Source organism: Mobula birostris, chromosome 9 (assembly GCF_030028105.1).
Source record: "Mobula birostris isolate sMobBir1 chromosome 9, sMobBir1.hap1, whole genome shotgun sequence".
Taxonomy (NCBI): Eukaryota; Metazoa; Chordata; class Chondrichthyes; order Myliobatiformes; family Myliobatidae; genus Mobula; species Mobula birostris.
Genome location: NC_092378.1, coordinates 105,686,829 through 105,711,129, shown reverse-complemented (window position 1 = coordinate 105,711,129; position 24,301 = coordinate 105,686,829). Strand labels below are relative to the sequence as shown.

General features: G+C 40.0%; 1 protein-coding gene across 1 annotated transcript in view; it reads left to right on the top strand.

Annotated features, from left to right (window-relative positions):
* Nucleotides 1-24,301, top strand: part of ift70 (intraflagellar transport 70) — a 104,048-nt gene that overhangs the window by 58,406 nt on the left and 21,341 nt on the right. Inside the window, exons 10-14 of the mRNA XM_072269479.1 lie at nucleotides 4,916-4,981; nucleotides 9,262-9,315; nucleotides 11,756-11,821; nucleotides 16,539-16,615; nucleotides 19,719-19,929. Coding sequence (XP_072125580.1) covers nucleotides 4,916-4,981; nucleotides 9,262-9,315; nucleotides 11,756-11,821; nucleotides 16,539-16,615; nucleotides 19,719-19,929 — 474 coding nt within the window. The remainder of the gene's footprint in view (nucleotides 1-4,915; nucleotides 4,982-9,261; nucleotides 9,316-11,755; nucleotides 11,822-16,538; nucleotides 16,616-19,718; nucleotides 19,930-24,301) is intronic.

Sequence of the window (24,301 nt, the reverse complement as noted above, 5' to 3'; positions counted from 1 at the left end):
ATTTTTGAGGTCACTAATATAGCAGATATGAATGTTATCTAAATTGTCTAATTTGACAGTAGAAGTATAGCAAAACTGAAGCCATGCTGAATTTGCAACAATACTGGTTTGTAATTGGTTTTCACCACTTGTGTCAAATGGTTTGTATATAGCAATAGAGCTTTTCCTCCAGTTAAGTGAGTGAAATCGTTTAATCACATAAATTCTCCCCCAAAAGGTTTTTGATGCCAGGTTTCAGCATTCATATTCAAAATGAAGATTGAAAGAGAAACGTATTAAATGATGGAACCAATGCTAGTAAATGATTTTGTAAGTGGAACAAGTGCTACACATGCCCTTACACTTCCTCCCTTACCACCATTCAGGGCCCCAGACAGTCCTTCCAGGTGAGGCAACACTTCACCTGTGAGTCGGCTGGGGTGATATACTGCGTCCGGTGCTCCCGATGTGATCTTCTATATATTGGCGAGACCCGGCGCAGACTGGGAGACCGCTTTGCTGAACACCTACGCTCTGTCCGCCAGAGAAAGCAGGTTCTCCCAGTGGCCACACATTTTAATTCCACATCCCATTCCCATTCTGACATGTCTATCCACGGCCCCCTCTACTGTAAAGATGAAGCCACACTCAGGTTGGAGGAACAACATCTTATATTCCGTCTGGGTAGCCTCCAACCTGATGGCATGAACATCGACTTCTCTAACTTCCGCTAATGCCCCACCTCCCCCTTGTACCCCATCCTTTATTTATTTTTATACACACATTCTTTCGCTCACTCTCCTTTTTCTCCCTCTGTCCCTCTGACTATACCCCTTGCCCGTCCTCTGGGATCCCCCCCCCCACCGTCTTTCTCCCCGGACCTCCTGTCCCATGATCCTCTCATATCCCCTTTGCCAATCACCTGTCCAGCTCTTGGCTCCATCCCTCCCCCTCCTGTCTTCTCCTATCATTTTGGATCTCCCCCTCCCCCTCCCACTTCCAAATCTCTTACTAACTCTTCCTTCAGTTAGTCCTGACGAAGGGTCTCGGCCTGAAACGTTGACTGTACCTCTTCCTAGAGATGCTGCCTGGCCTGCTGCGTTCACCAGCAACTTTGATGTGTGTTGCTTGAATTTCCAGCATCTGCAGAATTCCTGTTGTTTAAATGATTTTGAGATACAGATCAGTCAGGATTTAATTGAATGGACCCTGAGTGATGCCATAGACAGAAGCACAACTTGAAATATTAGTAAATTCCTTAGCAAATTAAATTTTGACAATGGTGTTCTGATCAGATAAGAAACTTAAAAGATTGTGAAGTATATTAGATGACGCATCTCTGTGCGCATCTCTGAAGGAAATAATCAAATATTCCCTTTTTGGCTACTACAGCTACAGTCACAGTTATGGGTACTTCAGTAAACAACATTGTCTCAAGACATTTAAAAAATCTCTTTTCAAGATCGGCAGACTCTGGACTGCATACTACCCAGGTAGTGGTCACAGTTTCCCTTTAAGAAAGTGCAGCTGCAGGGCTGGGCTACAGGTATCACTGAACTGCGGGGCCACCACACCCTGCCATCCTCCTCGATAATTTACAGTCGCCAAAAAATAAAATGGAAGACACGGGTGCAAGATTGCAGTACAGAGGGACATCAAGGACCACTGCATTCTTTGTTTCACAGAGACATGGCTCACCCCAACACTCTGAACACAGCGCTTCAGCTTGAGGGCTTCATCTTCCACTTCATGGATCAGACAGCAGTGTCAGGTTAAGGTAGAGGTGGTAGTGTTTGCTTCATGATTAATTCATCATGGTGCACAGACATGGCAGTCCTGCACCCCGGACCTGGAACATCAGGCAGTCAAGGGTCATCCCTTCTATCTGCCAAGGGTATTTTCTGCTGTTATCCAGGTTGTAGTGTACTTTCCACCTCAGGTCAGTGTCAGGCTGGCACCCAGACCAGATGAGTACCATGATCAGTAGTCATGACACATCGCACCACGATGCCATCCTGATCGTTGTGCGGGATTTCAACCAGGGCAGCTTGAAGAAGTCTCTGATCAGCTACCACCCGCATGTTACCTGTGAAACCAGAATAGTCAACACACTTGACCACTGTTGCACCAGTATCAAGAATGCTTACCATGTTATCCCACACCCCCACCTGGCAAATGCAGTCATCTGATTGTACTTCTACTCCCAGCATACAGACGGAGACTGAGAACTGCAGCACCACTTTTACGGACCATAGAAGGGTAGTCATGGGAGGTAGAGGAAGGCTGACATTGCTGTTTTGAATCTGTAGACTGGACCATATTCAGCAATTCATCTTCAGATCTGAATGAATATGCCATAGTTGTAACCAACTTCATCAAGACCTGTCTGGATACGTGTATCCCTTCGAGAACATACTGGACGTACCCAAATAGGATGCCTCAAGAAGGCAGCATCCATCATGAAGGACCCTCTCCTTCCAGGACATGACTTCTTCTCATTATTACTATTAATGATGAGGCACAGGAGCCTGAAGAAGCACACTCACGATTTAAGAAAAATTTTTTCCCCTGTGCCATCAGATTTTTGAACAGTCCATGAACACTATTTGTGTGTCCAGCACATAAGTCTCTGAAACTCCTGCCACCTCCAAACAGCTTTCCCTGACCCCCACTTTCTGCTTTCTGCAGGGATCTCTCCCTTGTCCATTTGTCCCTCTCAACTGATCTCCCTCCTAGCACTTATCCTTGCAAGCAGAACAAGTGCTACACCTGCCCCTACACCACCTCCCTCACTACTATTCGGGGCCTCAAACAGTCCTTCCAGGTGAGGCGACACTTCACCTGTAAGTCTGTTGGGATCATATACTGTGTTCGGTGCTCCCGGTGTGGCCTTTTGTATATCGGTGAAACCCGATGTAGATTGGGAAACCGCTTTGCCGAGCTTCTACGCTCCATCCGCCAGAACAAGTGAGATCTCCCAATGGCAACGCATTTTAATTCCACTTCCCATTCCCATACCGCTATGTCCATCCATGGTCTCCTCCACTGTTGGGATAAGGACCTTACTCACTCTTCCTTCAGTTAGTCCTGACGAAGGGTCTCGGCCTGAAACGTCGACTGCACCTCTTCCTACAGATGCTGCCTGGCCTGCTGCGTTCACCAGCAACTTTGATGTGTGTTGCTTGAATTTCCAGCATCTGCAGAATTCCTGTTGTTTGCGTTGAACTTATATTCCGTTTGGGTAGTCTCCAACCTGGTGACATGAACATCAATTTCTCAAGCTTCCTGTAATGCCTCTGTTCCCCACCCCTCACTTCACCATTTGCCATCTCCCTGTCCCTCTCTCATGTTATCTCCTTGCCTGCCCATCACCTCCCTCTGGTGCTCCTCCATTGCTCCCCCCCTTTTTTTTCTTTCTTCCATGGCCTTCTGTCTTTTTCACCAATCAACTTCCCAGCCCTTTGCTCCATCCCTCCCCTCCAAGTTTCACCTATTACCTGATGTTTCTCTCCTCCCCCGCCCCCCCCACCCCACCTTCACACTTACTCCTCAGTTTTTTATCTCCAGTCCTGCCAAAGGCTTTCGGCCCGAAACATCAACTGTATTTTTTTTTCATAGATGCTGCCTGGCCTGTTGAATTTCTCCAGTATTTTGTGTGTGTCACTCGGATTTCCGGCATCTGCAGATTTTCACTTGTTTGTGATATGAACACTATCTCGCTATTTTGCTCTAGTTTTGCATGATTTATTTGTATTTATATTCTTATTGTAATTTATATTTTTATTTATTACACTGTACTGCAAAACAACAAATTTCACAACATTGTCAGTGATAGTAAACCTGATTCCAATATTGAGAAACTTGACTAAATAACAGCATTTCAAAATGCTACGGTTGTGCGAAAATTTTGACTGTCAATTGTGAAACTCAATATATATTGATCAAAGGGTGATAGGAGCTGAATGTTCCTCCAGCATTTTGTGAGTGTTATGTCCCACCCATTTGTAACAGAACAAGATCAGGATACCTAAAATTATCACATTAAGTTAAATTGGATTATCCTGAGTGAAACTGGATTTGAGACTGTTCAGTACTAGTTTTCTCAGCATTGAGGGAGGAAAAAACTCACATTACTTTTTTCAATCACGCACAACCAAGCCAGGTAGAGAATTCATCTAGGCACTACAGCACTTCATTTAGCCATATAGATCTCCTCCCAGAATGTCGAAGTGCTTTTTAATCAATTTATTTCCTATCAGCTTCCAAGAATTATGAAATTCTGTTACTTGCTAAAAAGTAATTTTATTAGTGATAGGTAAGTGCTGCAGTATATTGTTACTTTTATGTATTGATTAATTCATGTTTCTATCCAATTTTAATACAGTGAAATGAAATTAATGACATATCTTCCATCTGTTAAAGGCAAGAGAGTTACTGTATAAAGGAGTTTGTGGCATCCTCAAGTATTTGCTGGAACATAAGCTGACAATTTTCATATGCAGCACAGTAATTCATATGCAAGATCAATCATTGATTCACTGGATAAACGTGGTTGGCTTGGAAGCACAAACAAACTTAAATCTTAAATTAGTTAATGCAGTCTTGAAATTTTAAGGATTCGTTAGAATATGCATAATTTGAAATGAAAGGTTATGCAGATATATACATGAATTCAAAGTGTACATTAGTAGTTACTCAATGCATTATTGCCGTGAAATGATGCTTTTAGTGTTACACTGCAAGTTAAATGCCTGTTTTTATACAGAAATATATCATTGATCTTAAGGTATTTATATCACCCAAATGAAATCAAGTAAGTTTATGAGAAATACTGAAGAAATTACTAAAATATTATTGTGTGTGGTTCATTTGTACAAAGATATCTAATAATATTCTACTTGCAAAACTCATGAACTATTTTGCTCTACACTTTCAGTATTTTGACTTGGCTGCAGATGTTTTGGCTGAAAATGCTCATCTTACGTACAAGTTTCTTACACCGGTAAGATAGTGAAGTATGTGAATTTCACAAAGAGGCAATGTGTTTACTTGTACTTGCAAAAATTTATTGTTATGTATAAATTAGCAGCATTTCAATATAAAGATTTAGTGCTTAAAAAAGAATTATGCATCCACGTAAACCCTGATCAAGAGGAAATCATAGACTTATGCTGAAGAGAATTGATCATTGTAAAAGATTTCATACTCGATATGACAAGCACTTAGTTTGCCTTGTGCATTTTCTCATCTAAAAGGGGATACATATCAATAGACAGCAGAAAAGAAAGGAGACATGGAACACATTTGCAGAACCCCAGAGGCATAATGGTAAAGGCCATCATGGAAAAGAGCATCACTGAGATCGTGGCCACGGACAGAGCTGTGTATGAGCAAATAGTGCGGGAACCTGCATGCCTTATTTTATTTTGGACAGATTCTCATTTATCCTACATTCTATTTTGACATACAAGCCGCAGGGAATACATACACAGAAGCACATACTTCATTTCCTCACTCACTTTTCCACAGTCTATTTTCTTTTTTCCTCTTTTTGGGTTACCACCAACTCCCACCATTAAGAAAAAGAAGCTGGAGAATTCAATGTAATAGAGGATTATACTGCAACAACTACATACCGGCCTGTAGCAAGAGTGACCAAAGATGAATTTCTAGCCTGCTGTCTTTCTCCCCCTTCTTCCTCTTGCATTCACAATTTTGTAGCATCGAACACCTGATAACAACTCAGCTCAGTACACAGGAGCTGCTCTAGTGCATTCTGACATAGTTCCTAATATTCTCTGTGAGCATGTGGCTCTCATTTTAGGCCCTTTGTGCACATATTGGGGGTGTTGTGGATAGTCTGGAGAGTTTTCAGAGGTTGCAGTGGGATTATCAGTAGGATGCAGAACTGGACTGGGAAGTGGCAGATGGGGTTCAACCCAGACAAGTGTGAAGTGGTTCATTTTGTAAGGTCAAATTTGAAGACAGAATATAATATTAATGGTAAGACTCTTGGCAGTGTGGAGGATCAGTGAGACCTTGGGGTCCATGTTAATTGGACACTCAAAGCTGCTGCGCGGATTGATGGTATTGTTAAGAAGGTGTATGGTGTGTTGGCATTCATTAACTGGGATTGAGTTCAAGAGCTGTGAGGTAATGTTACAGCTATATAAGACCTTGGTTAGACCTCACTTGGAGTACAGTGTTCAGTACTGGTCACCTAATTTCAGGAAGGATGTGGATACTATAGAGAGAGTGCAAAGGAGATTTACAAGGATGTTACCTGGATTGGAGAGCCTGCCTTATGAGAATAGGTTGAGTGAACTTGGCCTTTTCTCCTTGGAGCTACAGAGGATGAGAGGTGACATTGATAGAGGTGTATAAGATGATGAGAGGCATTGATCATGTGGATAGCCAGAGGCTTTTTCCCAGGGCTGAAATGGCTAACATGAGGGAGCATAGTTTTAAGGTGCTCGGAAGTAGGTACAAGGGGGATGAGTGGTGGGTGCATGGAATGCACTGCCAATGAGGGTGGTAGAGACGGATACAATAGGGTCTTTTAAGAGCCACTTAGATAGGTACATGGAGTCCAGAAAAATAGAGGAAGGGAAATTCTGGGCAGTTTCTACAGTAAGTTACATGGTCAGCAGAACATTGTGGGCCAAAGGGCCTGATGTGCTGTAAATTTCTGTGTTCCATGTATGTTCTATATTCCGGTCTAGAATCGCAATAGTTAATAAATAGGAGTTGCATAGAAATACAGATATCATAGAATGAGAAATTTTGTTTTCATTCTATGACACCTACATGATGCCTGTGGTCATGCATTTCTTTCATGTGAAAATAATCCAAATTCTCTTGGCATCATGCAGCCGGTAGAATCTGTAATCCATGCAAATGTATGTGCTTAATGACTAAATTTAACAAGTTGCTTTGTAGTTCAATTGGGGATTTTAACACAGATGATCTGAAGGATGAGTGAGGTGAGGTGATTTAGGTGATCTTCACCCAGCAACTCAGGTTTATAATATTCATGTAGAATTTTAGTATTGTAAGTTCAGCTGCATCCTTTGATCTACTAGTTTAGAACCAAATATATGTATTTATTTTCTGGTGTACTTAACACACCAATTCTTCACCTTGTTTTAAACATAGCTTTGACATGGATCCTCTATAAAATGGCAAAAGTAATGATAAGAACATAAGACATAGGAACAGAATTAAGCCATTCAGCTCGTCGTCTGCTCTGCCATTCCATCATGGCTGATTTATTACCCTTCTCAACCCTACTCTACTGCCTTTTCTCTATAACCTTTGAGTCCTGACTAATTAAGAACCTATCAACCTCCACTTTAAATACATTCAATAACTTGGCATTCACAAGTGTCTGTGGCAATGAATTTCACAGATTCACTGCCCTTTGGCTAAAGAAATACCTTCTTTTCTCTGTTATAAATGGACATCCCTTTATTCTGAGTCTGTGTCCTCTAGTCCTAGACTCACCTTCTAAAGGAAAAATCCTCTCAGCATCCACTCTATCTAGGCCTTTTAATAATCAATAGATTTCAATTAGATCCCCCTCATTCTTCTAAGCTCCAGCAAGTACAGGCACAGTGCCATTAAATGCTCCTCGTGCGTTAACCCTTTCATTACCAGAATCATACTTGTGACCCTCCTCTGGACCCTCTCCGATGCCAGCATTTCTCCTCTTAGATAAAGGGCCTAAAACTGCTCACAGTACTGTAAGTTCAGTCTAACCAATGACTTCAGCATTACATCCTTGCACTTGTATTCTAGTCCTTTTGCAGACATCCCACCCTGCAAAAACTCATTTCAGGGAGGTAGCACCATCAATTTGCGGGAGACTTCCGGGAGAGGTGGGATGTCTGCAATAGAGTAGCTCCTTAGCAGCTAGCCAGCTAGTTTAAATAACGTTAGTTATGCTAATGAACGAATGACACCTGTTAAACTCACCTCAACATGACTTTTACAGTCTTAACCCACCACGGGCAATAGAAAAGTCACTGTTGCAAACAGTGCTGCGAGCAACACTGTCATTATTTTTTGGCAGGGGTACACTTTAGTGTAGTCTGGGGTGATGTACGTTTTATATTTTCTTTTTTTGGAACACTCTGCCACTCTGACTTTTTTTGGAGCTCTCGCGCTGTCTCTCTGTTGCGCTTGTTTTCTCGCCCTTGCTCTCGCGCTCGCACTCTCTCTCGTTGCTCTCGTGCTTGTTTTCTTGCTCTCGCGCTGTTGAGGTCGCTCTCACTCGCGCTTGCTTTCTTGCTCTTGCGCTCTCTCTCACGCTTGCTCTCAAAAAAATCAATTTCCGGGACATTGTATATAATTTGCGGGCATCAGGGAGCCACTATTAATATACGGGAGACTCCCGGAACTTCCTGGAGAGGTGGGATATCTGCTTTTAAATGAATGTTAACATTGCATTTGCTTTCCTTACAAATGACTCAACCTGAACTTAACCTTTAGGGAATCCTGCTCAAGGACTCCCAAATCCCATTGCACTTCAGATTTTTGAATTTTCTCTCCATTTAGAAACTAGTCTATGCATTTATTCCTTCTACCAAAGTGCATGGCTGTACACTTCCCTACACTATATTCCATTTGCCACTTCTTTGCCCATTCTCACAATCTGTCCAAGTCTTGCAGACTACCTGCTTCCTAAACACTATCTGCTCCTCCACCTATCTTTCTACCATTTACAAACTTGGCCACCAAGCCATCAGTTCTATCATCCAAATCATTGATATATAATGTGAAAAGAAGCTATCCTAACACCGACTTCTGTGGAACACCACTAGTAACTGGCAGCTAACCAGAAAGGGCCCCCTTTATTCACAGTCTTTGTTTTCTGCCAGTCAGCCAATCTTCTATGATTGTATCCTTCCTTCAATACCACGCGTTCTTACCTTGCTAAGCAGCATCATGTGTGACACCTTATCAAAGGCTTTCTGAAAATCCAAGAAAGCAACATTCACTGACTCTGCTTTGTCTAGCCTGCCTGTTATTTCCTCAAAGAATTCCAACAGATTTGTCAGGTAAGATTCCCCCTTAAGGAAAACAAGCTGACTTTGGTCTATTTTATCATGTTGCTCCAAGAACCCCAAATCCTTATCCTTAATAGTGGACTCCAACTTTCCAGAATATAGTGGTTCTTGAAAGATCATTACTAATGTTTCCACATTCTCTTCAGCTATGTCTTTATATTACAATTTTTCAAGCACACCTGAATACTTATCATTTTTTATATATATTGTATAGTACTTGTATGAGTTCCTGGATGCCATGATAACCTGTCAGACAGCTCCAGAAGAGGTAAGAGTTTTGTTTGTATCTCTTATGATTTTAAGTACTCATTTGATTGTAAAACATGTACTACACTTAATATTTTTATGCATTAGGCACTGGATAGATAGGCAATTGGTTAATAGGCTTGATTGTTTAGTTTGTTATTCTGGAATACCCCTCGGTAGATGTCTACTGTTTAAGGTGTTGGATTAAAGCATCTTCAAAAAGAATCAAAGAATTAAGAATAGTAGAAAATTAATAGAACAACGGTCAACTAAAACTAACAACTTTTTACTGGTGGCTTTTCAAGTAAAGTTGTTTTTATGTGACAGAAAAACAAGTAGGGTGAGAACATAGTTCTTTATTATTAAGATTATTGTCTATGCATTTTGACCAGATAGGCACTTGCACTGGCTTATCCTCCCACTTTTATAACATTATTCCTGGCACACCAATGTTCATTACTTGGCCCTTTCCTATATTGAATCAATTAACTGTTTCTTGGCAACAGTGTTTGAAGATATAACACCAATTTGCACGTTATATTGACGATGCCTTACCTCACCTCCATTCTCTTGAACCCAATACTGTATCAAAGTTGTCAAAGAGCATGTTTGACAGATAAAATTGGAGGAACAAAATTTTCCCCCTTGACTTCTGCTGTTGATACCCTCATCTTTCTCTTTATTGCCTCTAGTTTTGATTATTCCAACACAAAGCCAACAAGCCTCCCTCCATAACTCTGAATGTATGAAAAGCAGTGCCTGCATGTTAAAATGCACTGTCTACTCTTCCATCATCCCAGTTCATGCTGATATACATTTTCTCCTGGTTAAGCTATTTCTTGTCTTCAGTTTTCCCCCTGCAGGAAATTCCCAATATCCATTTGGAAGAAGACCCACTGCATACCCAGAGCAGCTAGATAATACTGTGCCATCCCACTGCTCTGCCAGTCACTGGGGTAAATCCCCATACCTACCCAGCAGAAAACCTCTGCAGGCCAGCAGCAACCCGCTTACCTCTGAACTACAACAGGAGTCTCCCATCAAAAAGAGTGAAAGCAGAGAGCAGTCAGGAGAAGTATCCTTGTTTCTTTGTGAAGAATGACTTTACCACACCTTCATTGAGAAACATTGTCTGTTCCATGATTCTTTTGGCACAAGATCAGCTCCATTATCTTCTCTGCTTGCCCTATTGTCCCCATTCTAATTAAGCCGGTTTAGCCAGTAAGAGTTTTGTAATGTAAATTATCTGAGTGGTCTGGAGTTTTCTCTTAGGCTAAGTCCACACTAGACCGGATAATTTTGAAAACGCCGGTTTTGAGTGAAAACAACAGGTGTCCACACATTTGGCGTTTTTCAAAATATCTCAGTCCACATTAAAATGGATATTTGGGCAAATGGTCTCCTACTGGGCATGTGCAGACACATCTACAGAAAACAAGCGAAGAGGAAACGGTATAATATTTACATTTCCGCGGCGGTGTTATGCTATTTCCACTGGTCAAAAGCTAGAGTACCAACAACAACAGCGAAAGAAAGTTTTCAACAATGTCTTCGAGGAATACAAAGAAAACCTCCGCTGGAAAAAGCAGATCGGACTTCGTTTAGACAGACAATGAAGTCAAGCTGTTTCTGCGAGTTACAAACGACTACAAAGTCAGCAAAGCAGTGGAGAACGTGGAGATGTTTAAACTCCAAACAAGCTATTAATGTAGACAATAAAGGAAACAACACACGCATGAAGCCGTTCTCTACCCAAGATCAACAAGAGAGTGGAATCTTCTGCTGCCAGACCGCGCAGTATTTCTGACATTAATATTTTTAAAGATAGACTCAATCAAATCAATTTAAGGGATCTAGTCAAAAAAGCTCACTTTACAATTTAACTCCCACGCCGTTCACACCGACCGTGCGTTATAACAGCCGTCCGGCAGTGCTTGCGCAGTACCAAGCAGAAGCAGAAAAAGCATTGTTGTTGTGGTGTTGTCATGACAGCGTTTTTAAGTCTCTCCGTTTACCCCGTCCACACTACAACGCACAACAATGGTTTTCAAATTTACACTCTCTGGAGAGTGTTTTAGAAAAGCTCCGTTTTCGGGGGATGAAAATGCCGTTTCAATGTGGACTGAGGGTCAAAACAAAGAGAAAAAGCTTTATTTTCAAAATTATCTGGCCTAGTGTGGACGTAGCCTCAGTAATTTCATTATTAGAGGTGATTCAAGTGAGGCTACCTGTGGCAACAGTACTTTCCAAGATAATGCAGTTCTGAAATGTATTTTAAAAATCCCATGCAAAATATAGAAACAATTCAGAAGAAACAGGATTCTGCTTGAGGTCTACAGTTCTGTACATGAGGCCACAGCAGAATTGTTGATGGTCAGAGGGAACATTTGATGTTATAGACAATTGTATTAATAATTTCTTCAAAAAGTAAAATTTTATTTTGATTACTTATTTCGTTAAAGGCATTCAGAAAATTTGATGAAATGGCTGGTAAACTCACTGAACAGTTAAGGAAATTGACAAAACAGGTAATAAATTTAAAAAATAATTGTTTATAATTTAGATTAAATACCAATGTGGATGTGTATATGCAACCTCGTTCTATCATATTTATTATGAGAACTGAATAGCTTATTGGTATCACTATGCTAAGAGAATTGCTATAATTAAATCGATGCTCGTCTGGTGTGATACTACTACACTGCTAACAAATCTATAATTGCTGGTGATTAGCAGCTGTTCATTCTGTTTCAGAGCAACTTGGAGAAGTATGACTATTCTTTCTAAATTGATACATTAGGACAGATAGATTTTGCAGTTAAAAATAACAGTAATGCGTTACTAAAGAGATCATTGTGGACAATAGCTTCAAGTGATAGAAGATGAAGAGGTAGAGAGGGATGTTTAGAAGGAATAGAATTTGCAAAAGTTAAATGCTTCAAGCTTTTGCAAAATTATTCTACAAAGTGCCATGCTTTTGGACTCTTCTAGATATTAGATTTATGAACCAATAACTCAAGGCTTTTTTTATATATGCTAATATTTATGATTGAATTTAATTTCAAGAAAATAATGCAGTTTTCCAAGCCACATTACAAAGTACAATTGAGAATTGTATTACACTTCAAGTAGTGCAAGTGACCCATTTCCCTTACTATACCTCACATATATGCCATTCATCAAACTTGTGTGCAGAAAGAAAACCAAAAGAATGTACCTTTTAAAAAAAGAACTACAGAATACTCCATGTTGCGCACCACAGTCCCCAAGGAACCACTGGGTTTCATACAGCGAGGCAGAGTTTAAAAGAAGCAAGCAAGGACAATCGCTGTATTTTGCGCAGCACAGTTCCTGAGGAGGCATCGGATTCTGCATAATTAGGCATTTGGCAAGATCCAATAAAAAGAAGTTAGGCTTAAGCAGAGCGGCTATTGCGTGAGTGGGCCAGTGCTAGAGTGGGGAGTTTAGGCTTTGGCTCATCGAAGAGAGATGTCGACCATAGATGGATTTTTTTTGTTATTTATGCTTTGTTTCTTTCATACTGCACATTTAGAGCAGTAGGACGTGGGGAGACAGGGAAACCTCCAGTATCCCTGACGACTACACCTACAGGAAGTGCAACCAACTGCGGCTTCTAACAGACCACGTTAAGAAGCTGGAGCTGGAATTGGATGAACCCCGGATCATTCAAGAGGTTGAGGGGTTGATAGACAGGATGTACATGGAGTTAGTTATACCCAAGGTATAGGACACAGGAAACTGGATGATCGTCAGGTGAGGGAAAGGGGATAGGCAGCCAGTGCAGAGTACCCCTGTGGCAGTTTCCCTTAACAACAGGTAAATCACTTTGGATGCTGTTAGGGGAAGTGACCTAGCAGAGGAAAGCCACAGTGGTTGGGCATGGATCAGCACATGAGATTATGACATTGTAGTCATTAGTGACACTTGGTTGCAGGAGGGGCAGAACTGGCAGCTCAGTGTTCCGGTGTTCCTTTGTTTTAGACTTGATAGAGTAGGAGGGATTAAAGGGGGAGGGGTGGCATCACTAGTCAGGGAAAATGTCACCACGGTACTCAGAAAGGACAGTCTGGAGAGCTAGTTTACTGAGGCTTTATGCATAGAACGAGGAATAGGAAAGGTATGACCATATTGATGGGATTATAGACCAGTTAACATTCCGCGCTATATAGAGGAACAAATTTGTAGACCAACCACAGGCTGTTGCCAGATACATGAGGTTGTTATAGCAGGTGATTTTAACTTTCCACATGTTGCCTGGGACTCAAATACTATAAAAGGGCTGGATAGGAAAGAGTACGTCAAACGTGTTCAGGAAAATTTCTTAATCGGTACATAGAAGTCCCAACTAGAAAGAGTGTAATACTAGGCTTCCCTATTAGGGAATGAGACAGACCAGGGGACAGAAGTTTGTGTAGAGGAACACCTTGCATCTTGTGATCATGATGCCATTAGATTCAAGAATATTATGGAAAAGAATTGGATTGGTCTGGTCTGCAGGTTAAGATTCTAAATTATAAAAAGGCCAATTTTGATGGTATCAGAAAGGATCTGCCAAGTGTGGATTGGCACAGGTTGTTTTCTGGCAAAGGTGTACTTGAAAAGTGAAATTTTCAGAGTACAGAGTTTGTATGTTCCTATCAGAATAAAAGACAAGGATAATAGCTTTCGGGAACCTTGTTTTTCCAGAGATATTGAGGCCTTGGTTAAGAAAAAATGGAGGTACATAGCAATTATGAACTGGTAAGAACAAATGAGGTACTTGAGGAGTACAAGAAATGCAAGAGAACATTTAAGGAGAAAATCAGGAGCGCTAAAAGAAGGCATGATGTTGCTCTAGCAGACAAGGTGAAGGACAATCCTAACGGCTTCTACAGATATATTAAGAGCAAAAGGATAGCAAGGGAAGATCCTCTGGAAGATCAGAGTGGTAATCTATACATGGAGCTGAAGGAGATGGGGGAGTTTTCAAATAGAATTTTTGCATCTGCATTTCCTCGGGAAATGGACACAGAGTCTATAGAAGTGAGGCAAAGCAGCAGCAAAGTCATGGGCCGTATACAGATTACAGAAGAGGGGTTTTGCTGTCATGAGACAAATTAGGGTGGATAAATCCCCAGGGCCTAACAAGGTGTTCCCTCACACCATGTGGGAGGCTGGTACAGAAATTGCAGGGGCCCTGGTAGAGATATTTAAATACCCTTAGCCAGGGGTGAAGTGCCAGAGGATTGGAGAATGCCTAATGTTGTTCCGCTGTTTAAGAAAGGCTCTAAGAATAAGTCAGGAAATTACTGGCTGGTGAGCCTAACATCAGTAGTGGAAAAGTTATTGGAAGGTATTGTAAGGGACTGGATATATAGGTATTTGGATAGAAGTGGACTGATTAGGTACAGTCAACATGGTTTTGTTCATGGTAGGTCATGTCTAACCAATCATACCGAGTTTTTTGAGGAAGTTACCAGTAAAGATGATGAAAGCAAAGTAGTAGATGTTGTCTACATTGATTTTACCAAGGCTTTTGACAAGGTCCCGCATGGGAGGTTGGTCAAGAAGGTTTAGTTGCTTTGCATTCAAAATGAGGTAGTAAATTGGATTAGACCTTGGCTTTGCAGGAGAAGCCAGAGAGTGATAGAGGTTGCTTGCCTTTCTGACTGGAGGCCTGTGATTGGTGGTGTGCCTCAGGGATCGGTGCTGAGTCCATTGTTGTCATCTATATCGACAATCTGGATGATAATGTGGCAAAATGGATCAGCAAATTTATGGATGACACCAAGATTGGTAGTATAGAGCACAATGAGGAAGACTATCAAAGCTTGCAGTAGAATCTGGACCAGCTAGAAAAAAAGAGCTGAGAAATGGCAGATGGAATTTAATGCAGACAAGTATGAGGTGTTGCACTTTGGGAGGACCAGCAAGGGCAGGTCTCACACAGTGAGCAGTAGGGCAGTGAGGAGGGTGGTAGAACAGAGAGTTTGGGAATACAGATCCATAATTCCTTGAAACTGGCATCACGGGTACATAGTGTTGTAAAGAAAGCTTTTGGCACATTGGTCTCTGTAAATCAATGTATTGGGTACAGGAGTTGGGATGTTAACGTTGAAACCGTATAAGACGTTGCTGAGGCCTACTCCCCTAATTTGAAATACTGTGTGGAGTTTTGGTCACCAAACTATAGGAAAGATGTAAATAAGATTGAAAGAGTGCAGAGAAAATTTTTGTTGGCATTGCTGGGACTGGAGGACCTGAGTTATAGGAAAAGGTTGAATGGTTTTGGATTTTATTCCCTAGAAAGTAGAAGATAGAGGGGAGCTTTGAGAGAGGTATACAAAATTATGAGGAGTACAGATCAGGAAAATGCAAGCAGGCTTTTTCCACAGAAGTTAGGTGAGATCACAACTAGAGGGCATGAGTTAAAGGTGAAAGATGGATTCTTTAAGGGGAACATGAGGAGGAATGTTTTCACTCAGAGGGTGGTGAGATTGTAGAACAAGCTGCCAGTATAGGTGGTGGATACAGGTTCGATTTCAACATTTAAGGGAAATTTGGATAGGTACATGGATGGGAGAGGTAAGGAGGGGTATGGTTTGAGTGTTGGTTGATGGGACTAGGCAAATTAATAGTTTGGCATGGACTAGATGGGCCAAAGGGCCTGTTTCTGTGCTGTGGTGTTCTATGAGTCTAAAACTCTAATCATAGAGATGACATATTTTTGACTTCTTTTATCTGTCTTTTAGCCATAGACGCAGGCTTTTACAGTTCCAATAGTTAATGTGGCTGATAGACCTTGAAAAAAAACAATAACTAATTCTAAACTGTGTACATATCGCAAAACTAAGTGCAAAAGAATTACAAAAGAACTTCTCTTATTTTAAGAACTACACCCAATCTGAAAATAGAGATGTAATGTACACTATAAGAATTCAAACTGTCTTGGCCTGAAACGCCGTCTATACTCTCTTCCGTAGATGCTGCCTGGCCTGCTGAGTTCCTTCAGCATTTTGTGTGTGTTGCTCAAACTCTTAACTCACTTTAAACAATAACAATGACAAAATGAAAATATTTGGGAGCTTTTGACATCCTTCTGGAGGTGAAATATCAACCATATTTCTATGCTTTGACAATTCTGACTAAAAGGTTGAAGGTTGCTTCACTTTTTTTTGCAAGAGAAAATGAAATGATAGTGAAATATGATCCATGTGTACACATGAACATTTACTTTCCATCCAGGTACAGGAAGCAAGACATAATCGGGATGATGATGCTGTGAAAAAGGCTGTTAATGAGTATGATGAAGCACTTGAGAAGTGAGTTACATTTAGTAAAATCCTTGAAGTATGTGATTAGAATTTAATATTTGCTTTTCAGATGTGGCTGGGTATAAATGTTCCATGACAAAAAGACAACAAGGCAGACTGTTTCTACTCTTCCCCTTCTCCTTTCTTTTAGTCGTGCTATCAACTACCAAGGACGCGTCTCTAAAATTCTTGATTTAAGCCCCATCACCTCAATACTGTTTTCTAAGAATTTCCTTAAAACCTGCCTTTTAAACCAACCTTTTGGTCTTAACATGGTCTTCTGTGCTGTACAGTCTATTAAATAATGGCTCTATGAAGCATTCTTAGACTTATCCACATTCAAAATGCTATATAACTGCAGCTGTTTTATGGAAGCTATATATTTTTTCTAGGATGAAATTCAGTGGAGGATGATCCCATTGGAATTATAATCTCATGCTAGGTGTAAATTTCTTTTATCATGAAACTCATCTTCACTACTTCTTCCAGTTTTATCATTCAAAAGAAGTCATTCTTTCACCACTTCACTTCCACAACACCACCTCAATCCAACCCTTTTTAATTTCCCTTAATGTTAATATTAATAATTCATATTGACAAGGAGCACACTATGGTATTTGCTGCTCTATGTACTTTATTGTTAAGAATTATCATCGGTTCATCACTTCTTGCCATTTATGTTGTAAACTTATTTCAGTTGATCAGTTTTGTCAGTTCCTCTGTAAAGAGCTAGTAACCGAATAGTTAATATTATTGTTACAACACTGTAACAGGCCCATCTGCCCAATTACACCCATCTGACTAATTAATCTAATAAAGGTTTGTCTTTGGAATGTGGGAGGAAGCCTTAGCACTGGAAGAAACAGGGAGAAAGTACAAACTCCTTGCAGACAGCAGCAGAATTTTACCTTGGTGGTAGCATTACAACAATCATTACATAACCATATTACCGTAATCACTTGTAAATCTCTTGTTTCCTAATTGGTTGTTTGTTCCATAATAGCACATCAACTTGTATTCAGAGAATAATTACTCAGATCGAATTGTGTCACCTTGCTCTTAGTAACTTTCAACTCCATATTCCACTTCTTCCTCAGTTTATCAATGTGTTGGATTGCCCTCAGCCTGGTTCATTCCTCACATTCAGCTACTGCAGGGATCACTGGGGCAGTACTAACCTTTTACACCACTCTTCTCCCATTATCCCTGTAAGCTTCACTGTCAGAGCATTTCCACAAAACTAACCAGTTCACAAGAGGCAAGTACATTTCAGAGAACAAATTCTGAGGTCATGTTCCCGGCTGTGCTGACATTCCTCTTACAACTTGATCTTCTCTTACCTTTTTAAAGAAAACTGACAACATCACTCAAGATATAAAGTGTATCTAATATCTGTACTCAGTGCTGATTTACCAATGCGGAGTCCAGCAGCAGAACAAGAGAGCAGATGTGCTGCAGTACTGATATGTGGCCTGCAGCTAGCTGGTGGTTCCGCCTTCCCTTGGTAGCTTCCTTTCATCTTCAAAATTACTGCTAATTCAACCACTCCCTTTGTTTAAAACAAAATTAGTGATACATTGAATAAAGTTAGCTCCAGAACACCATTACAAAGTGTGGAAATGTCATTTTTGAAAGGCTATTCTTAACCTCTGGCCAAAAGTCAATTTATTTAATATTGATTTAAATACAATAAAACTACATACATACTTCCTTTGATCTAAATACTATGGTACTTTCATGATTATTTAGAAATAACAATTTAAATGAACTTTTAAATTAACCAGTAATTATCAAAATTAGCTTGTCAATCTATATTTACAAACAGAACTTTTTGGACAATTCCCAGCATTTTACTATCCACCCCGGTCACTAGAGCCCTGAAATAAAATTTCTAGGACAACACAGCTTCTTTATTTTCCACCAGATATTGGGGAATAAAAATACTCTGGTGATGTTATGAATTACTATTTCTTCCAAATAAGAGCAGGGAGTTTATGCTGCAACTTTACATTGTACTGGTGAGGCTGCATCTCACTTGAGGAATGATATGTTCTGATTGATTCTGGCAATGAGGGGAGATGAACTTGCCTGGGACTATACTCACTAGAATTCAGAAGAATGGGTGGGGATCATATAGAAACATAAAATATCATGAAAGGCATCATTAATGTAAATGCAGGAAAGTTGTTTCCACTGGTATGTGAGACTAGAACTAGGGGAAATAGCCTCACGATTTGGGGAATAAGTTTAGGACAGAGATGAGGAGAAACTGCTTTTCTCAGGCAGTCGTGGATCTATAGAATTCTCTACCCAAAGAAGCAGTAGAGATTACTTCATTAAATATATTTAACTTATAATTAGATTTTTACATGGCAGATGGGTTAAGGGTTATGGGGAAAATTCAGGTAGGTGGAGCCGAGTGGATGGCCAGATCAACCATGATCTCGTTGAATTGCAGAGCAGGCTCAACAAGCCAGGTTGCCTGTTCCTGTTTCTTATGTTCCTGAGGGATTTAAGTGGTCCAGGTTTCAGATACCTGTGCATTGACTTTCAATGTGATTCTTGTGAGATAAGCTTATGCTCAGAATGCACAAGCCTACTTTTGAAACACTGATTGACCAAACCTACTGAGAGCCGGGCAGGATCTGAATAATGCAGTGGTTAGTTAAACTTCTTTTTGCTATAAAGAAGTATCATTGATTAACTGGCATATCTTCTCAAATTAAAGAAGAAAATGTTGGAAATAGGTCAGAAAAAAGAATCAGAGTTCATGTCTCTGGTCAAAAGCCTTGTGTCAGAGTTAAAATGTACAATAAAGCTTTTTTAATAAAGAGGAAAGGGAAGGAAAGTATAAAGGGAAGGGAAGAATGCAAGACTATTTCTTACACTGGGTTATTGTCATAGTACAGATAAACTTGCAGTTTGCTTGATAATGAAGGATCAGTGTAAGGTGACATTCCCCCAAATGAGTGGTCCAATATCCCTAGGAAGTATTTTTACAAGCTACCAAAATAGGAATAATACAATAGAGATCCGTTAGCTTTTTTAACATTTGTCTTGTATTAAGTTTGCACCTTCATTATTAAAAACCTAATGGAATGCATTTTCTCAGGTACATTCCAGTGCTTATGGCTCAGGCCCGAATCTATTGGAATTTGGAAAACTACCAAATGGTTGAGAAAATCTTCCGAAAGTCAGTGGAGTTCTGCAATGAGCATGATGTTTGGAAACTGAATGTTGCCCACGTTCTCTTCATGCAAGAGAACAAGTATAAAGAGGCAATAGGCTTCTATGAGCCAATTGTGAAAAAACATTATGATAACGTAAGATACCAATGTTTGCATGTTTTTAAGAATAATAGTTTAACTGTCATTCTGTGTCCCTTATGATTAAGTATTTATTATTTCAATTCTATAGCTATCAACCAACACAATTTACAAAATGAATTTAGTTATTAAAAGTTGATTATGAATATGTATGCAGTTGATGTTTAGGATTATTACTCATAACCAAACTACTTTTGAGAGGTACAGTATCCTGACATGAACTAACAGGTGCTCAAAGTGTGAGCACTCAATCACCTAATTCAGTTTATCTTTAGTTAATTTTTTTAAAAACTTAGTAAAAGCAATAATAGTACATGAACAGCATTGGTCAATTGATCACCACAGGTTTTTTTTATGGCTGTCCTTTTGGAAGTGTCCCTACTAACTGTGTGACCAAGGCTTTTCAAATTCAAATCAGGTATAATCCCTAACCTTTATGGATTCCTTATTGAATCAATTAGAAATAGTTTGTTATTGAATACCCACCCAAGAACTTGTGTTGATGGGCCTAATGTAAAAGCAATTCAATGACATGATATTTTTTCCATCTGTCGGTTACAAGTTATACCTACCAGGTGCCAGTTTTATTGTGTGTCTAATATGTGATCTTGAATTCATGCTGCAGTATCCCAAACCAGATGAATCTTTACTCAGATCATTAATAGGAATGTACATTTTACACAGTATGAAATTCATCAGTCTCTGACTTTTTAACACATTCTTCAAAAGTAAGAGACTAATGAATGCAGTGACCAAAAGTTGCATATCATCAAATTAATCAAGTTCTTGCAAACTAATAAAATTTGATCGTTTATGATAAACATACTAAAATAAGTGAATTTTTAGACAGTAAGATAATTACACTGGATTGACAATATTGCAACCTCCATGTAATTTCAATGACAGAAATACAATACATTTTTAAAAATAAGATCATTTTATATACATTATTAAATGTACCTATTAAAATGTTCATTGTTATCTATTTTTAAATATGTATTTTTTAATCTTTTTGGTTTTTTTAATGACACATCAGTTTCTCCAAAAAAAAATGGTAAATCTTTTTAACCTTGTGAATACACTTAGCAGGGTGGTGAAGATTAGACACAAATTTAATTGTGCATGTCATTTTTTACATTCACTGTACCATCTAATGACTACATTCTCTTACATCTATGAAGTACTTGAGAGGCTGTTGCACAGGACCTAGCCCCTCAGTCTCCTGTGATGGCAGGACCCTAGACACCTGTCCTCCACCCACACTCTCTCATCCCCCAAAGCTTTTGTGGTGACTGCACTATTGTTCATTGTGTCCCTCAGCATATACTCCTGCACCCAGGAATATGCTATTCGCACAAGGACATCTTATAATAGGAAAATCATATAGTTTAACATGTGGCTAAGGCGTTGGTGTAGGAGGGAGGGCATCAGATTTTTGGATCACTGGGCTCTCTTCCAGGGAAGGTGGGAACTGTACAGATAAGATGGTTTACACCTGAACTGGAGGAAGTCTAATATCCTAACGAGAAGGTTTGCAAGTGCAGCACGGTGGGGAGGGGGGGGAAGGGGTTTAAACTAGTGTTGTGGGGGGGGGGGGCGGTGGGAACCAAAGTACCAGAACAAATAGTGGAGTGGTGTGGGGACAGATGTTTTTAAGACCTTAGACAAAGTCAGGAATCAAAAGGTTGAGCATGGTGCGAGTAATGTTCTGAGCTGCATATATTTTAATGCAAGAAGTATTGTAGGAAAGGCAGATGAGCTCAAGGCATGGATCAGCACATGAAAATATGATATTTGGCCATTAGTGAAACTTGGTAACAGGAGGGGCAGGACTGCCAGTTGAATATTCCAGGGTGTCGTTCTTTTAGACGCAACAGACTGGGAGAGATTAAAGGAAAAGGGGTGTCATTACTAGTTAGGGAAAACGTCACAGGAGTGTTCAGTCAGGACAGACTGGAGAACTCGTCTAGTGAGGATTTATAGGTGGAACTGAGGAATAAGAAAGGTACCACCACGTTAATAGGGGCTATATTATAGACCACCCAACAGTCCATGTAATTAGAGAAACAAATTTGTAGAGCGATCACAGATTGTTGTAAGAAACGTAAGGTTCTTATAGTAGGTGATTTTTATCTTTCCACGTATTTACTGGGACTTCCATACTGTAAAAAGACTAGATGGGATAGTTTGTCAAATGTGTTCATGAAAGTTTCCTTAATCAGTGCATAGAAGTCCCAACAAGAGAGTGTACAATACTTGATCTGATATAGGGGATAAAACAGGGCAGGTGACAGAAGTTTGTGTAGGGGAATACTTTGCACCTGGTGATCATAATGCCATTGGTTTCAAAGTAAATATGGAAAAGGATAAGTAAGGTCCGCAGGTTGAGATTGTGAATTGGAGAAAGGCCAATTTTGATGGTATCAGAAAGGATCTGACAAGTATGAATTGGGACAGGCTGCTTTCTGCAGAAAGGGTAAGTGGGAGGCCTTCAAAAGAGAAATTTTGAGAGTACAAACCTTGTATGTGCTTGTCAGAATAAAAGATGAAGATAACCGTTATAGGGAACCTTGGTAGGACTGATCAGAGTAAGTCTTACACAGTGAACGGTGGAACAAAGGGATCTGCGAATACAGGTCCATAATTCATTGAAAGTGACGGCACAGTCAGATAGGGTCGTAAAGAAACCCTTTGGAACATCAGCCTTTATAAATCAAAGTATTGAGTACTGGAGATGGAATGATATTTTGAAGTTAAGATGGTGAGGTCTAATTTGGAGTATTGGGTGCAGTTTTGGTCACCTACGTGCAGGAAAGATGTAAATAAGGTTGAAAGGGTACAGAGAAAATTTAAAAGAATTTTGCTGTGAGTGGAGGACATGAATTATAAGGAAAGATTGAATAGATTAGGACTTTATTCTACTTTATTCTTTGGAACACAGAAGAGTAAGGGGTGATTTGATAGAGGTATACAAAATTATGAGTGGTATAGATGTGTGAATGCAAGCAGGTTGGGTGGGACTACAATTGGAGGTCGTGGGCTAAGGGTGAAAGGTGAAAAGTTTAAGGGAAACATGAGAGGAAACATCTTCACTCAGTGAGTCGGGAGAGTGTGGAAGGAGCTGCCAGCGCAAGTAGTGAATGCGAGCTCGATTTCAATGTTTAAGAGAAGTTTGGATAGGGTTATGGACGGTAGTGGTATGGATGGCTATGGTCCTGCTGTAGGTTAATGGGAGTAGGCAGATCAAATGGTTTGGCACAGGCTAGATGGGCTGAAGGGCCTGTTTCTCTGCTGTAGTTTCTGAGTCTATGACACTATGTATCAGTTAGGCTTTGGACTTTGAATATTTTTAATTTAACTAACATCACTAACACCTTCCTTTCAATTTCTTATAACACCGCTCATCTCTCTCAGTCAATGTAGAGTTTTACATTTTCCTGTATCGTTCTCTTTTAATAAAAAATAAACCAAAATATTTACATATCAGCATCAATTTTCACTAATTCATTGGCCCAGAATTCTCTTTTGTAGTGCATTGTTCTTGTTTATTCACTGTGCAGTAAAGCCAGCTGATCTAGTTCTGTGTGCATATGAATACTACAAAACATATTTTTACTGCCCATATGCAGTTGACAAAAAGTGGGCTAAATACTGGAACAGGCATAATCTGGAGAGCTAAAACCAGATACTGTGTTCAAAGGATTTGTTCATGCCTTGGCTGTTGCTGGAAAGTTTGGCAGTGAAGATCAAAAAAACATAAGACATAGGAGCAAAATTAGGCCATTCAGCCCATTGAGTCTGCTCCACCATTCTGTCATGGCTGATTTACTTTCCCTCTCAATCCCATTCTCCTACCATCTTAGACATTATTAATAATCATAAACCTATCAACTCTGCTTTAAATATACCCAATGACTTGGCCTCTGAAGTTATCTGTGACAGTGAGTTACACAGGTTCACCATTCTCTGTCTAAAATTCCTCTTCATCTGTGTTAAAGAGATGTCCTTCTATTCCAACGTTGTGCCCTTTGGTCCTAGACTCTTCCCGTATTGGGAACATTAATTCTAAATCCACTCGATCTAGACCTTTCAATATTCAATGGATTTCAATGAGATTCCCCCCCCCCAACCCACCATTCAGTGAGTATAGGTTCTGAGCTATCAAACACTCTTCATATGTTAACCATTTCATTCCCAGGATCATTCTTGTAAGTCTCCTCTGGACCTTCCCCAATGCCAGCACATCCTTCCTTAGATATGCGACCCAAAACTGCGCACATTCCCTCAGAATATTTTTAGTCATAATTGCTTGATAATATTGTAAATGCTAGATTCTGCATGGGGCTAAATTATTATTATCTCCTTTGGA